The 17,408-nt window shown below is 44.3% G+C and overlaps 3 protein-coding genes across 6 annotated transcripts; 2 read left to right on the top strand and 1 right to left on the bottom strand.

Annotated features, from left to right (window-relative positions):
• The first annotated feature begins 294 nt into the window (after positions 1-294).
• On the top strand, positions 295-6,107 carry LOC144038141 (guanine nucleotide-binding protein subunit alpha-13-like). The gene is made up of 5 exons (XM_077550341.1): positions 295-577; positions 1,814-2,040; positions 3,679-3,729; positions 4,706-4,906; positions 5,033-6,107. The coding sequence occupies exons 1-5, from the start codon at positions 295-297 to the stop codon at positions 5,402-5,404; spliced, it is 1,134 nt and encodes a 377-aa protein (XP_077406467.1). The 3' UTR covers positions 5,405-6,107.
• A 1,058-nt stretch (positions 6,108-7,165) lies between these two features.
• On the top strand, positions 7,166-11,412 carry LOC144038142 (uncharacterized). 2 transcript variants are annotated; one of them, XM_077550342.1, is made up of 6 exons: positions 7,166-7,333; positions 7,671-8,486; positions 8,630-8,728; positions 8,821-8,937; positions 9,021-9,057; positions 11,264-11,411. In XM_077550342.1, the coding sequence occupies exons 1-5, from the start codon at positions 7,324-7,326 to the stop codon at positions 9,047-9,049; spliced, it is 1,071 nt and encodes a 356-aa protein (XP_077406468.1). In that variant the 5' UTR covers positions 7,166-7,323; the 3' UTR covers positions 9,050-9,057; positions 11,264-11,411. The 2 variants fall into 2 exon arrangements, with proteins under 2 accessions (XP_077406468.1, XP_077406469.1); XM_077550343.1 differs by lacking the exons at positions 8,821-8,937; positions 9,021-9,057 and having other exon boundaries at positions 11,264-11,412.
• Positions 7,977-17,283, bottom strand: bicral (BICRA like chromatin remodeling complex associated protein). Of its 3 annotated transcripts, XM_077550335.1 has the most exons (11): positions 16,774-17,277; positions 14,915-14,978; positions 14,585-14,630; positions 14,407-14,455; positions 14,223-14,288; positions 12,780-13,922; positions 12,575-12,657; positions 12,228-12,373; positions 12,059-12,153; positions 11,692-11,794; positions 7,977-11,622 (listed from the first exon to the last, which is right to left on the bottom strand). In XM_077550335.1, the coding sequence occupies exons 3-11, from the start codon at positions 14,623-14,625 to the stop codon at positions 11,252-11,254; spliced, it is 2,097 nt and encodes a 698-aa protein (XP_077406461.1). In that variant the 5' UTR covers positions 14,626-14,630; positions 14,915-14,978; positions 16,774-17,277; the 3' UTR covers positions 7,977-11,251. The 3 variants fall into 3 exon arrangements, with proteins under 3 accessions (XP_077406461.1, XP_077406459.1, XP_077406460.1); XM_077550333.1 differs by having other exon boundaries at positions 7,977-11,794; positions 16,774-17,283; XM_077550334.1 differs by lacking the exon at positions 16,774-17,277 and adding an exon at positions 15,078-16,706 and having other exon boundaries at positions 7,977-11,794.
• Between the last annotated feature and the right edge of the window lie 125 nt (positions 17,284-17,408).

Raw genomic sequence — 17,408 nt, 5'->3', positions numbered from 1 at the left:
GTCGTTCAATCCACACACCCAAGACCTCCGTTCAAGTTAGCACGGCGTCCTCTTCCTACCTAGCGTCACATGTGTAAACTAGTCGATATAAATACGTTTTTCCTGGACGTCTGACCAGCCAGAAGATAAGATATGTCATCTTTTTTAACGAGCTAATCGCACCGTATCCGCGCACACCGCAGACGGCCGACCAAACAAGTCTACTTCCTGAGTGGAGGGAAGGGGCTTGGTCCCGTGCCTCCTGACGCCGCCGCACAGCGCAGCCAAATTAGCATCGATGAGGCTCTCGCGAACATGGCGGATTTCCTGCCGTCGCGCTCCGTGCTTAAAGTTTGCCTTCCCGTGTGTCTGCTCAACAGCGGCGAGGTGGAGCAGGTCCGACGCTCCAAGGAGATCGACCGGCGGCTCTCCCGGGAGAAAACCTACGTGAAACGCCTGGTGAAGATTCTGCTGCTCGGCGCGGGCGAGAGCGGCAAGTCGACGTTCCTCAAACAAATGCGGATCATCCACGGCCAGGACTTCGACCAGCGAGCCCGCGAGGACTTCCGAGCAACCATTTATAGCAACGTAATCAAAGGTAAAATTCGAGTTTTAAAAAAAAAATGCATAAAATGGCGCTTTTTGAACGTGTGATAGTGTGGCTAGGCCAGCTTTTTGTTGCTTAATAATGGCCGGGAAAAGTTTGCCAGTTCGGCACATAAACAGTCCTCGACACACCCTACACGAGAGCCCCCTTCTGCCTGTTTAAACCTGTTTTTTAAGCATACATTATCGTTTTGCATCGCCGCTTAGTTTTAACCTTACTTCTTAAGAAGTGACTGAAGTAGCTTTAGTGGGGAATTATTGTTAAACAAGCACGTCAAATGGGATGGAACGTGTTCCTGTATTGTCACTTTTCATGGAAAGTAAGACTAAGGTCAACGTGCAATACAGTACAATAAAAATACACACAGGTTTAATAAATCATTGCATAGTCAATGTAGTGTGTTTCTAAAGTTAATATTGAGTTTAGGGTCAAACTTTGCTACATGGTTATTTAGGCGTGTGACCTTGGCAGTAGTACATTGACATAATCTTGTGTTTCCCAACCTTTGTTGAGCCGAGACACGTATTTTGCATGATAACAATCGCACGTAGGCCACCAAACAAAAAAAAATGTAAATTAGGTTAGGTTAATTGTACCTTCTGCTGTTTAGTGGAACAATATTAAATTGTTCTGCATGTCACTAAACGTTGCTGGCATAGATATCTGAGCTCATTTGTAGTGGCGACACCTGATGGGGAAAAGCCAAAAAGTTTACGCACTGGTTATTTTGCCGTGACCGACATCTCGCCGTCTAGTGTTATTTTGCCACAAGTATCGGGAGCCAGTTGAACCGTAACACATCACGCTGACATAACCTTTTTCACGGCCAACCTACTGTAATCACGGTAAAATAGCCGTTCATGATAGGCCAAGAATTCCGATTGACCAATCAGAGCCATTCACGGCGAAAATAACCACCGTGTTAAGTTTCATTCTCCACAGCAGGTGAACGTGCAATTGCTCACTGGTTGGGAAGTTTTACTAGGGATGTCGTGATCATATTTTGAGTTCTGATTTTACCTCGGCAATGCATAAAATAAATAAAAAACGCACATCCAGACACATTATCACATCGTAATTTACTTCTCTTCAGTCTGGATTCTTAAATTTTTAAAAAAAAAAAATAATAATAATAAGGGGTATTTATTCCATGTATTTTTTTCTAATCTAATTTTTTTTTTTAATGCATTTAATGAACCCGCCAATGAATCCTCGCCCCCTTTCCAGGCATACGCGTGTTGGTGGACGCCCGCGAGAAACTGCACATCCCATGGGGGGACCCGGGCAACCAGCAGCGCGGCGACAAGCTGATGGCGTTCGACACGCGCTCAGCCAAGATGGTCCGCGGGCAGCTGGAGACGCCCGTCTTCCTGCAGTACCTGCCGGCCATCAAAGCCCTGTGGGCCGACACCGGCATCCAGCACGCCTACGACCGGCGGCGCGAGTTCCAGCTGGTAGGTGGAAAGACATCGCCGCCTATAACCGAACCGTTCCTTTTCCTCCCAGCTGACTGTTGAGTGGCCAGTCATGTGACACGGTTAACTTCCTGTTTACACCTTCCCCCTTGTCGTAAGATGCTGACATTTCGCCCAGATGTTCACGGATTCCCATAACCACAGATTTAGAATCACTCACGACGTCTGACACTTCCTCATGTCGCTTTCACATGAAAATCCACTTTTTTTTTATTTTTTATGAGGTTTTTTTTGAGAGTTGCACAAGGCCGCTGCCGCAGCTTCTCAATGGTGTTTTGTTAACGCCGGGAACGCACAGACACAAGTGTGATCGGAGCTGGAATGTTGATCTGTCGTTAAACTGCTTTATGCTTGCAAACAGGGGGCCTCGGCTTGCCCGCTTTGTGTTACTTGCGCACGCAGTGTAGGGCCTGACCTGGAAGTTCAAATATCGCAAGCGTTTTCCGTCATTTGAAGTTCTACTTTTAGTTCGCTACCCAAACAGGCCACCGTTGTCATCGAAAAAGGAATTAAGTTTAGAATTTAGTTGAACATATGGAATGTATCTAAAGGACAGGCAGAAAAGGGGCGTGGTTAAATCAGGCCCTTTTGGTCGGCTGCTTAAACAGGCCAACGGTTAACGATCACATTGGAAGGCACCTTTGAATCTAGACAGCTTTTGCTGCATATTAATGAGGTCATCACACCATTAAAAAGTAAATCAATAAATAAAAACAATTAATTTAATAGTTTCAGTTGATGTTATATATAGATTTTTTTTTTGGACAATTATACGATAATGTTCCAGTTTCATTTTCACATCACACGGAAAAATCTCGCAGTTCTCGTCTCGCTTCTCCTTTTTTTTTTTTTTTTCCTCTCTCGCCCCGTCTGACTGATTCGTCGACCGTTTTGAAACGTCACCCCGCGCCCGTCCTCCCTCTTTGAGCGTCTTTTTCCGCTCCCACCGCATCATAGCGCAACTGTTCAACTCGTCACCGGAAAAAAACGGTGGCATTTTACCCTTGAAATTTGATAGTAATTTGCCGACTTAGGAAAAAAACGACATGTTCTTGAATATTTTTTTTCCACATTTTCAGCCCATTTAGTGAAAATAAGTGGAAATGGGAATATACTTCTCATGTCAATTTACAGTGCGTTCCGCTAGATTTTCTATTTGTGCCCCTAAAATTTCAGGTTAGGGGCCACTGTGCAACAAGTAAAAAAAAAAAAAAAAAAAGAGTCTGGATACAGGTTCTTCACGTCAGTTTGGTTTTTGAAATGTTTGGTAAATACGTCACTAGGGTTGTTTGCATTTTTTGCTGTCAAATAGTGAAATGAACGCAAAATGCATGCAAAGGTTGTTGTAGTGAGAAGTGGCAGCATAACTAAAAGCCCCAGAGAGACACCAGGAAAAACGATAAGGGAAATCTCAACACACACACACACACACACGCGCTGATGAAGGAATGTATGTGAGTCCGTGCGGCTTTCGTGTTGGGGCTTGCATTAATTGCCCCTTCAGCAGAAGCTTACGAGACGACGTTTTTGATGTGCGCGCGTCTGTGTGACACGTCCAACCGCATCATTCACATGCGACTTAACTGCGACGCGCTCGTGCGTGTGTGTTTTTTGCAGGGCGAGTCCGTCAAGTATTTCTTGGATAATCTGGATAAGCTTGGCGAGCCGGTAAGTTTTTTTTGTTTGTTTTTTGGGCGATTCCTACCCAGAGTTAAGCCCCGCCCATCCATCCCCCCCCACCCCCTATTATTTTTATATTTTTTTTTCATGTTGGAAGTTGTGGTCTCATATCTCACGTGTCTAGACAACGACGTCGCCGCTGGGAGATCCGATTAAATAACCGCTTCACCACCAAGACTCCCACAGCATTGGATACAGTCACACTAATTTCCATTTCTATATTAAAAGAAAACAATGGTGATTTCATGAAGCTATCTGTATTCTAAATTAGTCGGGAAAACAATTCAGATTGTGCTAAATTGTTTTGGCCGCTGAGCAACCTACAACCAAGAATGAGTTTATTAACATTGTTTTTTTTAGTCCGTAACAGAATAGATTTGGAGTGCATCAATTTGTCCGATTTTTTATTTTTTTTTAAGGAGCGCAATTACACTTTATTCTATTACGGCAAAAAATAAAAACACAAAAAGGTAGCTTAGTATGTTTTTTTTTAGCATTTAAAAAAATGTATTGTGCACTCACAGAAATATTTCAAGCCTAACTTAAGATGTATGTGTTTTTTTTACATAACAAATTCCCATTTACTTCATTTTTTTAGATAATTACACTTAATTCTATTACAGCAAAAAATAAAGTAAAAACACAAACTGTTGCGTAGTATGTTTTTTAGCCTTCCATTTTTAAATTTGAAATATGTTTTGTGTAATTCATTTTATTATTAAATAATTTAAAAAAATTGAAATGTCAAAATTGTGTGTTAGCATTTATTTATCTTATTTTATTTTTTAATTAATTATTTTCAAAAGGATAAAAATTACATTTCAGATTGAGGGATTAAAATGAAAAAGAAAAAAAATTCAGTCGAAATAAATAGGACAAAATAACATTGTTGCTGCCCAATGAAAAGAATCAACCCGTTTTCCCTTAAAAGTCAAATAATGAATTGTGTCTCCGCGTGTTCCAGAATTACCTGCCGAGTCAGCAGGACATCCTGCTGGCGCGAAAGCCCACCAAGGGGATCCACGAGTACGACTTTGAGCTGAAGAACGTCCCCTTCAAGATGGTGGACGTCGGCGGCCAGCGGTCCGAGCGGCGGCGCTGGTTCGAGTGCTTCGATTCGGTCACCTCCATCCTCTTCCTCGTATCTTCCTCCGAGTACGACCAGGTGAGGAGGGGCTTCTTTTCTTCTTTTCCAGACCTGATTCGGGCAGATACCAAATGATTACGGAACATTTTTTAGCACTATAAATTTAGTGTTTTGTTAATGACTTAACTTGAACGCCCCTCGCAGGTTCTGATGGAGGACCGTCAGACCAACCGGCTGTGCGAGTCGCTCAACATCTTCGAGACCATCGTCAACAACCGCGTGTTCGCCAACGTGTCCATCATCCTCTTCCTCAACAAAATGGACCTGCTGGAGGAGAAGGTGAAGAGCGTGCCTCTCAAGGACTACTTCCCCAACTACAGCGGGCCCGAGCACAGCCTGCCCGACGTGCAGGCCTTCATGGTGGAGTGCTTCCGGGCCAAGCGGCGCGACGCCACCCAGAAGCCGCTCTACCACCACTTCACCACCGCCATCAACACGGAGAACATCCGGCTGGTGTTCCGGGACGTCAAGGACACGATTCTCCACGACAACCTCAAGCAGCTCATGCTCCAATGACCCCCGTGCGCGACCTTCAAAAGGGGGACTTTAGAAAGAAGCGTCCGTTAGAACGCGCCGGCTGCTTTTATGTTAGTTAGTCAGCCGCGGTTCGGTAGTTTTGTGACGCCGTCGAGACGTCGTTCGGCTACGTTAGAACGTTTCGCACGGGGGGGATCAAGAGGATGCTCGAAGGTTTCATCCGTGCCGTCTTTTTTTTTTTTTTTTTTGTCCGAGCACTGAATTTAAGCAAAATAACTCGAATTGGTTGTTGCACTGTCCCTCCACCTGTCCCCGTGCTGCTTTGTGAATAGATAAACAGCAGACACTCCCCGTTATACCGTTTCTCCCAAATCTTCTCAGTCCCGCCCTCCTCCTAGCTCACGAGTTGAACGTCTGCCGGAGAAACCGACTGAACCTGTGATGCCTTAACAAGAGACCAAATTACTGTTTAAAATTCTGCATTTGTGCCAGCAATTATTATTAGGTGTGCTGCGGGAAATGATCCAATTGCATCAATTATGTAATATAAATAATGTATTTGTTCATCTATCTATGCCAGTGCAATGGTGACGGGTAGAAGAATTAAATGCTATTCCACTAGATGGCAGAAGATTCATAATTAACCCCATGTTTCCACTGTTTTGTCATTTGTTTGTTGTGCTATGAGATTTTTCCGACGTAAATTGTGCATTGGCTCAATAAAGTTTGGGTAACACTGCAATTGACAATTAGTGCGTCCCAATCTTTATTGAGCCATGGCACATACTGCATTTTTCAAAAATCACACAGTACATCACCAAACAATAATGCCAGCCACTCGCAACTGGGAGTTAGTTGCCTACTGATGGCACAAGATGGCAGCAAAGCACAACTTTTCTATTAGAAAGGGCTATGACACACAAAAAAAAAATCAGTAGTGAAACAAATGTGGGAGATGCACAGAATACTTTATTAATCGCATGTCAATTTCATAATAAAAACTGGCATAGACAGATGAACAATAATGCATTATTTTTAGTAAATTAAAAAATATACCAATTAAGTGAAATTTGATAATTCCTGTGACACAATGCACGACAGACAACTTTCTAGTACTAGCTAGTGTTTTGCCTACTAACCGACAATTCTCAGGGTTGATTTTAAAAAGCAGTCAAGACTCCCCATTTCTATTTTATTTTTGCCAAACACCACACATTTTTCTTTGAGCTTCCCAGTTGCCCCCCCCCCCCCCCCCTCAAAAATAAGTTTTTGGTTGTACATAGCCAAATCTGTTCGTATTGTAAATAATACCTAGGTTTATCTCCTTGTTTGTAAATGGTTGTAGAAACGTTTTTGTTCTAAATCACTGCGTTTTTCAATTAAGTTTTTTGGGTCATTTGTTTTCTGACATCTTTTATTGGAAAATTAACTTCCTGTGTCAACTCTCATACCACTCTGACGTTATCAATAAACACACTTTTCTAAAAAAAAAAGAAGAAGAAGTTGATTGCACGTTATTCGTCATACCCATTTACAGTCAGAAAAAAAAGTTGAGTTTCTGTTTCGTTGTAAGGGGATTTTTATGCCAAACCGGAAATGCGTCTGAGTAGTAAATAGGTCAACATTGCAAGACGCCCTAAATTAAATTAAAGGGATATCATTTAATTCAATTATTTACAGTCTCATAGATGAGGCGCTTTAAACGACCAACCCCACTAGTAATAGACCAAGTTTATCCATTTCTGTTCAGGCTTCTGAGTGTCCGCCTAAAAGCAACTCGGGGTCCTACTTCCACTCGCCTGTCACAACATGACCGTGAAAGCTAGTAGGCGTTTAAATCTTAATAATAATTAATGCAATTTGTAACGTAAAAACTACCACGACACGTTTAGAGCATATTGTAATATAAGTTATGAATTATTGTCTTCTCTTTTTTGGTCGTCGTTGACACGTGCGAAATGAGCTCCGGTAAGTTTCGAAAATGACCGTCACGTGCATTCTACTACTAATAAAAATGAGTTGTTTTGACTAATAATGGATGATAATAATAGTAAAGTAAAGGATAATGTTATACAACCCAAGGAATCTTACCAATAACTTAAGGCTAAAGTGCGTATTCATGTTACTAAATGCATTACTGTATACGCATTTACAAATGCTGCTTACTTTGTGGGTGCACAGTAGCAGGAAAGTATTGTAATTTTGAAAAGTACCTGAGGGCAATTGCTACTAATTTCAGCATGTGCAACTATCAACATGTGGTGTCTAAAGATTCCATTCCATTCGTTGTTTCTTCTCTTCCCAGCTACAGAGGTGTGTCCATTCTGTGGGAAGTCCTACAAGAGGTTAAAGAGCCACCTGCCCCACTGCAAGGCGGCCAAACCCCCTTTAAGCCACAATGAGCCCGTTGCGTCCCCGCCACCCGGACGGCTAGAAGCAAACTCGTCTAAAATGAAGGGGAAGAAGAAGACGCCGCAGCACGGCGAGAAGGCGTCGTCAGCAGAGGTGTCTGGGAAAAGTGGGAAAACATCCCCACCGCCGAAGCCAAAGAAAAAGACCACTCATGCCTCAGTAGAGACAGTGAAGTCCAGCCACATTTCTCCAGGATCGGATTCAGCTTCACAGAGACTAAAAACTGTCCCTCCAAGAGCCACAAGCACAAAGTCTAAATCCAAACACTACTTGTCCGCAGAGTCCCCGAAACCCAAAAGTGCCTCTAAAAAGAAACCAAATCAAATCAATGAAGATATCAAATCCCCAGCAGAAGAAATAATGGCCGTGGGAAAGGAAATTCCCAGGATCACGCTCCAGCACATTGGCAGCACATTAGGCCGGACCAAGACCAGCAGACCTGCCATCCACATAGAAACCACTCAAAATACTAAATCCACCCTAGATTCAAGTCCAGCTAGTACGAGTATCATTTTACAACCAAAACAGTCTCTCTATGGATCCAACCAATCTTCCCGTAAGACTCCACTTCTACCCGACCTCCAAACATCTAAAGTTGTTTTTCAACAGACAGAACTCACTTCAGTGTTGCCAGAACGCCTTTCCAACCTTCAGTGCAGACCCCAAAACACATTAGCGACAATAGAAAGGAGGAAAGACAACTTCTCGGGTTAGTATTTGTTTTTAAATCAAATTTTGCATTTATTTATTTAAGTCATGTTATTATTTTATCCCTATAAATGTACAAACTGTTAACATTTGAGTCAAAAGCATTCCCCATCCTCGTTAACGGCGTCTTATTGTGCCATGCAGGGCGGAGCCTGGGTCAGGTGACGCTGAGGGAGCTTCCTGAGTGGCTGGTCTGCAGGGCGCCGCGTCGCCCGGGAGATGCGGTGGAAATGATGCAGAGAGGTGAAGAAAATATAATTATACCCTCAACAGCCACAACATTAGGTACCCCTCAACAATGGTCTGTACAAATCCGCACTATACGCCTCCTACAGGCTGGCAGTGGTACTACAGCAAATATTTCGACGTGAGGAAAGGCGGTGTGGGGGGCCTTGGCATGCTGCTGGCCGGATACTGTGTGCTCAGCTACGCCTGGTCTTACCCTCATCTTAGTAAGGACACAAGAACACTTGTTTTTCTTTTTATAGTGTCAAGATTTAAAGTGTTTAATTTTTTTTGTTTCTTTGTCTTTTAGAGCATTATCGTTGGAGGAAGTACCATTAAGACCAGCGGTATATAAAAATCAATATGCATAATAGCAATAAAAAGCGACTACAAATAATCCACTGAGGAAAAAAATGGCGAGTTATTTGACGATACTCGCCACCAGTCGAAATTTTATTCGAGTCCCACCGTTGACGAAGTACCGCAGGACTCCACTGTGTGTCACTGTTGAGTCGTGTGCTCAAACGTGGGGCTGATAGTCATGCATCACGTGCGCTGGCTTCGTAAACGGATTAAAAGGGAACGGGCACATTTTTTAGATGGATCAAATCTTCTAGCTCAGATGTTGTAGCTACGGTCCTAATTTTTCCAGAACCCCACCAAAAGTTCCTTCCGCCCCCCCGACTGACTGCAAATCGTTATACACTTGACCACAATATCAATGGAGGACTAGCTGCATTTTGTATTCAAAATGAATTTATTGTTGCTGTTGTGGGCAACACAACAATGAACAACTGACACCAACATAATACAAAATAATTGCCATTTTCATTTTTCTTACATTCTTTTTTTTTTTTTTATCTTCTTCCATACAAAAATTATAAATATTTTTAGTTTTTTTTTATACAAAACGACAAACTATACAGATCAAGCCTGACAATACGGATAGAACGCATGGACCCCTATGCAATAGCGAAGCTGAGCTTTTAAAAACAAAATAAAAAATACTTTCTTGTCAAGTGCGCAGCAGCAGCTAGAAGATGACGGAATCTATCTGTCCATCCATTTTCTATAGCAACTGTCCTCATAAGGGTTGCGGATGAGCTGGAGTCTGACTTTGGGGCGAGAGGTGAGACACTTTTTTTTTTTTAGGCAATTTTGAGTCTTCAATGAACCTAAATTTGAATGTTTTTGGAACGTGGGATGGAGCTGGAGTATGCGGCGGAGAACACACAAACTCCAGGATACTATGAGGCAAACGCACTAACCTTTAGTACGTTAATAATGGTTTAAAAAAAAAGGCCTTCTGTCAGCTGTTGAAGCTCACTAAGCAGGTTCAACTTTGGCAGAAATGGATTGGATTGAATTTCTTCAGTCTGAATCATTCTGACTTGATTTTCAATATGTAACAACAAAAAGCTAGAGTCCCCCTGTGACATCAAAAACATTTTTTTTTGGGTTGTGCTGCTGAGAAAAGAAACAATAAAAGCAAACAAGACAACGCGTACAATCCATCTTAAAACCAAAGTAAATAGAAACACTGATAAAAAAATATGAACTAAGTAAATTTCCTCAATCTGAGGATTAACCTCCCCTTAGCGCAAACACATTGAAATGATAGGCAAGTTGACGTGTTTGACGTGTAGGGGGTCGCGTACCTTTAAGGTACAAAAGAAAAGGGAAAATGCCAAATAAAAGTGAGCGGGCAAAGGCGCCTTATATGATGCTTGTGTGCAGTCCGATGAAAACGGCTTTTAGTGCAATTCATCAAGGAAATGTAAGAATTCTTCACGTAAAACCTTCGTAATAAAAGCTGAGGAGGAGGCACCGAGTTGCCAAAGTGAACAAACTGGCCATTGGAAAGAATTATGGATCCTTTAAATTGCACATTTTCCACAGCATTGTGGGGTGATTCCAAGAAGTGCCTGTCTTGACAGAACAGGGGGTCCTCGGTTAACGGTGTAAGAATATGTGGTCATAGTTTGTTTTTGATTTTTTTTTTTAGATTTATGGCACAAGAAGGCTCACTCAGTCACTACCGTTTGTTGTCGAATTGTTTTAACCGGTAACTATGACCCAAAAGTGTGCATACAAACATTCTGTAATGACGACATCTCAAGGTTCTGAATGGCACACAACGAACTCCGTTACCACCTACTTCCTGTTTTTTCATTGGATTGTTTTATATTGATGGCCTCGAAGTGTTTTTCATACATCGACTTACTGTGACGACATTTCGAGCTTATGTACGGCGCAAAATGAATTAGTTTGCGTGGAGGCATAATACGGCACAATAAGGCACACTCAGCGCCGTACGTAAGGTTTATCATTGGATTGCTTTACGTTTATGGCCTCAAAGTGCTTAACAAGTTTGAAATGTTCAGGTTCCGAATCGTGTCTAACAAAATACTTCGCACATTAGCGTCCGGTTTTTAATTGGGTAAACCGAGGACACCCTGTTATCTGCCAAAATAAAACAAAAGTAGTGCTACATAAAGAGCAAAAAAACAAACTTACTACAATAAACCTCCATGTGGTTTGTTAACATTCCAGAATGCTGTTGACAGCCGCCTCCAGAGCAGAGTCCGTGTCCAGGTGTGGGGGCGAGGCCCCCTGGTGGTGCATGTGACCCCCTGCAGCTGTTGCAAAAGATGAGCGGTTACCTTCCTGCCCCAATTGCTGCTGGGCTCGCTTCAGTTCCAAGACGCTCTTCTTCTCTGCAGGTGAATCTTCAAGTCTATCGCCGCCGCCGCCGCCTCCTCCTGGGTCGCCCAAACCAAGCTGGGAGTCTGTCCTGTATGCCGCCTCCTCGGAGTTCGTGTCAGGCGGCGTAGGCGGCGGCGGCGGAGAAGGGACAGGAACTGGCAAACGTTTCGATTTCAGGCCGCAGCAGAAGTCCTCCAAGAAAGCGTCTGAGAGAACAGAGCAGACAGTGAGACCGTAAATGGACTCAAAACAGGTCGCAAGTAGACGACCGGTACCTGGATCCACCAGTAGCATGCGCTTGTCTTGGGTCAGGCAGCCGCGCTCCTCTTGGTTGAAGGTCCTGTCGATCATCACCATCTCTGACGAAGGACTACAATGCTGCCCGCAACGAATGTGGGACGACTTGTTAAGAGGTTTATGACGGCGGCCAAATGTGACTTTTTATAGTTTTATATTAATGTAAAAATGTATAGCACCAACTAACTACATAAACTATATTGTGATTTGGATAAAAATTGTAAAATAAAACATTAAAAAAATATATATATATTTGTAAATTAACAAGATGCTAACTGCCATTAGCAGCAGCTGTACTGAATGAGGCAACATAATAGATGAAAGATACAAATGTCAAGTGTCTACCTCGGATTCAGCCAGAAGTAGCCGTCTGTATTTATTGATCATGACCTGCGTCCTGGTCAACACGTGTGTCGCAACTGACTCAAACTCCTCGTCCACTGTCAATGCAAAGATGAGAGCTCTGATTAACCGAAAATGGCGGATTCAAACACCAAATTGACCCTCAGTGTACCCTGCGAGAACTCCTCCTGGTTGGGTGGCGTGCCGTGGAACACGTGGTAGGGCAGAAGCCGTTGCAGCGCGTCACTGAACGATGTAAAGTGTCGCTGGTCGGGCGCGTCCACCCGTTCGTGATGTTCCCTTAGCTGCTGTAGAATCCTTAAAAAGGACAATTAGAATTTCCAATTGTACTGCTTAGTACTATTGTGCAAGGCAGCAGTTAGCGTAGCAAGCTGGTAATTGTCCTGATTTTACGATGTGTGCCGTGAACTTCTTTGTGAATTGTTTTATCTCGATTGTGCGAGTTGTCAAGAAACGACGGCATTTCTGTAATTGTGTGACATAAGTGTCGCTACTCACATTCCTCCTTTGGTCATCGGCGCGGGGGCGGGCCTCTTCTGTGCGCTGAGCTGCACTTGCTTGACTGCAGCTACTGAGGCATTCTGGGAAAAATCAGGAAGTTGATTCGTTAGACCAGGCAAGATTGTTATTATTATTATTATTTTAGTGCAATCGCCAGATTGTAAACGCAGCCAAAGAAGCAACATTCCAGCGTTACCCTCACCTGCCCGCCGTGTTCTTGTGCCGCTGCGTTGGTTAACGGGGACAACGATGTGCAGTTGGCTGTTTGCGTCACTAGGAGGCGCTGCACGGGGCTACCCGAGAGCTGCCCCTGACTGACCAGCGCCAGCCGGCCCGGAGTGCACGTCGTGGGCGCGCCGCTCTTCCACGTTTGCGTTGCGCCGCCACTTGCCGCGCCCTGGTTCAAAATGAGCTGCCCACCAGCTTGCGGCGTAAATTTCTGCCCGCTGACAATCTGCACCGCACCGTGGGCGGTGATCTGAGCAGGGGGGTCCGCGGGCGGTCCGTTGTGGACGGCCAAAGAAGTGGGCAGCAAGAACTGTCCCGCTTGTATGTTAGTTTGTGCCTGCTGCGGATCCATCACCATGGAGCCGTTGGCGGTGTACTGCGGTGTGGCGCTGTTCGCCACATTCGCCAACGGGGAGACCGCGGGTTGTAAGCTGAAGACAGTCTGAGCACCAGCTTGATGCGGTTTAGGCTGGATCGGCCTGACGAGAGTCTGGGTCCCTCCCGGACCTCTTTGAATGATGACGTTCTGGAGGGGAATGTTCTTGAAGCCCACTTGGCCGAGGTGCCCCTGGGTAGGAGCGTAGACCTGCCCGCCCGGAGCCGCAGCCCCCGCAGCGGCGACGGGGCCCGCCGGCCTCAGCACAATCTGAGGAGTTCTTTCCAGACCACTCAGGGTCATGACTCCGCTTCCCGCGCCAAACGAGCCCAGCACCTGGATGTGCTGTGTGGAACCGTTAGGCAGCGGGGACACGCCCTGAAGGAACGGTCCGGCTGGTAATGCCGCCGCCGTCGCCGCCGTGCTAACCACACCCCCGCCGTAGCCCCCAGAGACCAGCTGGGACGGGAAGGGCACGGGGGCTTGCACGAGGGTGGGCGCGGGCTGCGTGTCCAGCAAGGCCTCCTGCGCCAGGGTCTGCTCCGTGATGTCAGCTTCCAGCAGGGATTTCTGGAGGATGTCGAAGGGTTGGTCTTCACCGAGGTCCACGTCGCCACCGGGGGGGCTGCCGGCCCCCAGCTGGTCCTCGATGAAGGAGAGGCTGCTGGAGAGTTGGCTGTCTCCAGCCGGATCGCCACCAAACTCCATTGCGGAGGAGCCATCTTTGAGTCCGGCATTTGCCTAAAATGAGGCATTTAGAGAATTCCGGAAGAATGAGAGTGTAGAAGTGTGTGTGTGTTCCAATTTGGAATAAGGCTGTTAAAGCAACCAAAAGCGAATACTTCCCATATGCTGTGTACTTTTTGGACTAGTTAATTTCTAGAAATTTATTTTTATTTTGCAAAGTACCCGCGATCAAAAATAACTGTCAAGGGACGACGGCATTAAACTAATTGTATGACATGGCTTCATCCCTTCACACGTAACGCAAACCACAATTTCCTTTGAACGGAACACTGAAACAATGACTGGTGTACTCACAGTGTCACCAGCAAAGAAAGACGCATCTGAGCCGTACGCAGCATTGGCTACATCGTCCTCTTCAATCTGCATGAGGGAGAACACACACTAACGCCCACCTCAAGAGTTGAAAGTTCTACGTAAACATGCCAAACGTGTGCGACACTAAATTTTCTTTAATTATTTTTTTTTAAGAGCCACTCACGGACTTGCTGTTGTTGCCGTGCAGATAGTCATTCAATGCATCCACATCTCTGAAAACACAGGAACTTCGTCATTGTCGATGCTTATTAAAAGTAATTGAGCAAAAATGTTGCATTTATGCCCGGTTGGTCCCAATAGTGCTCGTATCAAATGTGAATGTTGAATGTTTTTTATTTTACCCTAAAATATCCAGAAGATGGCGATCATCCTCATCATCCATGACACCTAAAGACCAAAAATAATCAAGATGAGTTGTGTAAATGGTACGAACACTGTATCAATATTGCCTTTTTTATTGCCTTTTAAACAATGTTCAGTTTTATTAACACAATGAAGGTACTATTATGTTTGTTAGTGAAATCAGAACGTCTATTTATTTATTTTTAACCAGTTTTAGACAACTCCTGTTACTATTTGGACATATATACAAGTCAATTTCAACATAATGGAGGTGCTGGGGTAACTAATACTGCATCCAATGTGTGTATTTATTACTTTGCCTCACTCACTGATTAGTGCCCGGCCACATGGATCCAGTCATGTAACGCCCTACGTTTCCAGTGACGGGATGGGCTGCAGAGAGGGATGATGAAATGACAGTGGTGTTAAGATAAAAGCTGACATAGACCAGCATGTTATTAAAAAAAAAAAAAAAAAGTAACTATGTATCACCATGGGAGAGCAGTGTGGCCTTTCTTCAGACAACATGGATACTGTGACACACCCATCATCAGCCACCTCACATGGTCAAAATAACTTGTGTGGAAGTAACCACACCAAGCTCGAAATAACCTCGAGGAGGGCCAGACATAACTGATTGTTGGCTTTATTTTAGCCATCAAGTGTGTTGTGTATCAAAGAATAAAAAGGGTCAACAGGCGTATAAATTGATGCCATTACTTGAGTATAAACATTCATGCTTGGATTTTTTTTTGTGCATGCGTTCAGGTGAGGAGCAACGTCATTTTTTTTTCCCTAGCCCTAGAATGAAATGCTTATTTTCCATATGATGACTGTGTGTTTGAAGTGACATTTTATACACTAGACAAGCTCGACTGACAAAATGGCTGCTGATAAAGGCAGGCTGTCTTTTATGCGCCGCGCCTCGCTCTGACGCCATCTTCGAATCACGCAGATCAACATTAGAGCTCAAAATAATGTTCTTGGAACTATGTTAGGAGCAGAAATCATCGTGAGAAGTTAAAATATAACTGACTAGCACTATTAAATCATGACTGGGGGGAGAGGCTTTTAATTTAGGTAGGAATATTGTTGTACTGCCATTGTCACATCACTACGAATGTAAAAAAAACGAAAACATTTCGCTCATATGAACTCCACAATACTTAAAAAAGGCACTCATTTTTTTTAAAGATAAGTTTACCACAAAAGGCTAACGCGAATCCTTAGAACGAGTTTGTAATGGCGGCGTGGCAGAAAAACAATAGTGTGAAATGGCGTCGTAGCTAAAGGAGGAAAGTGTGGAACGGCCTTAAAAAAATTGAGCATTTAAACCAAATTGTACACGTGATAATATCGTTGTTAAGGACCAAAGACAACTACAATCCAGCTTCGGTACCACTAATGTGCCGGACAACGCTTGGATTGCCCTTCAAATCCGCCCTAGCTTGTACGCCATGTTGTCCCGGACACATCGGGCGAAAAAATGTCTCGAAAAAGGAGCTGAGAAAAGTCAGCTAAAAGAGCAGCCTGTACTACGCTTTTATTTCCCAAAATAGCCCCGAATCGACATAATCGCAGTCCGGGGGGCAGTCGACGTGGTTGCCTTGACGCATTTTGGGCAAGCCTTTTTCACTCGTCCCGAGCGGCTCAAAACGTCACATTCCCCCCGAAGCCAAAGCTGTGCCGGGCGGGTGTACTCTCTCGAACCCGGTCCTTGTCCTAGTCGGCTTCGTTCGCTCCGGAGACATTTAAACGGCCAAACGGCCGACTTTTCCGGTTAGCTAGCCTGCCGACGTATCGTCCACGCCCTCCCCCTTTGAAAGCGCAATTAGGCAGAAAAACGAAATCTATAAATATTTATCCCGTTTAGCATAACATAAAGAGTCGCGGAGGCAAACCCTTTTTTCTTTACTCCCTTCTCCACTCCACTTGAAACCCAATATCTCCATTTGGCCAACTTTTAATTCGCTCGCCCCCTCCTTCTCCTCCTCCTTCTTCTCCCTCTCTCCCACCACTCGTGTTATTTCGCCTCACTCCTGTCTCCCCACACTGTGCTGCCTCGGCTCCATTTTCAAAGTTGTCTCCCTAACCCTCCCCGAAGGAGGAAGAGGGAAGGAGGCCGTGTGTGTTTTTTCCCTTGCAATTTTTATCCCAAAATGATAATACACTCAAAGGGGGAACTCACCGTCATGAAAAAGCAGTGCCTTGTCAACGGGGTTTCCTCGCCATGGCTGCACGGGCTGTGGGGGCTAGCGCGCGCCGCTGGAAGAACAAGTTCAAGGAGGGCACAGCACAACCGGCGCCCCCCTCCTCCCGTACGACAATCCTGCTATTGCCATAATAAAAAATGACACGATGGGGGGGATTATGTACAAAAAGACGATGAATGAATGCACACTGAGTTAAAATGCTACGCCGCATTGCAATTAGTTAACTTTTTCCAACAGTAGAGGGCAGGCCTGTGATGCATGACGTCACTCATGACATGGGACTGTTGATAAAGGTGTGGCAAAAGTTACCTGGGAGTAGTGCTCATCTTTCATACACAGGACAAAAACATTTTTTTATACACATTTTATCATTATTATTTTTGGGGTCCGTTCGCAAATGTGCACACTGCAATCCTAAGGAGGACAGGCGTCAAAGAAATTGATGAATGATAGAATAAAAAGTAATAATAATGCACATTGAATTAAAATGACATGCTGTATTGCAATTTGTCAACTCTTTCCATGTGTAGAGGACAGCAAAAATGCAAATAAATAAATAAAAGTAATTATAAGTTTTTAATTATAGCATCATTTACAATGGGGATGTTTA

This window comes from Vanacampus margaritifer, chromosome 18 (genome assembly GCF_051991255.1).
Source record: "Vanacampus margaritifer isolate UIUO_Vmar chromosome 18, RoL_Vmar_1.0, whole genome shotgun sequence".
NCBI classification, from domain to species: Eukaryota; Metazoa; Chordata; class Actinopteri; order Syngnathiformes; family Syngnathidae; genus Vanacampus; species Vanacampus margaritifer.
Note: the sequence above shows the minus strand (reverse complement) of the source record. Positions and strands in the feature narration are given on the sequence as shown.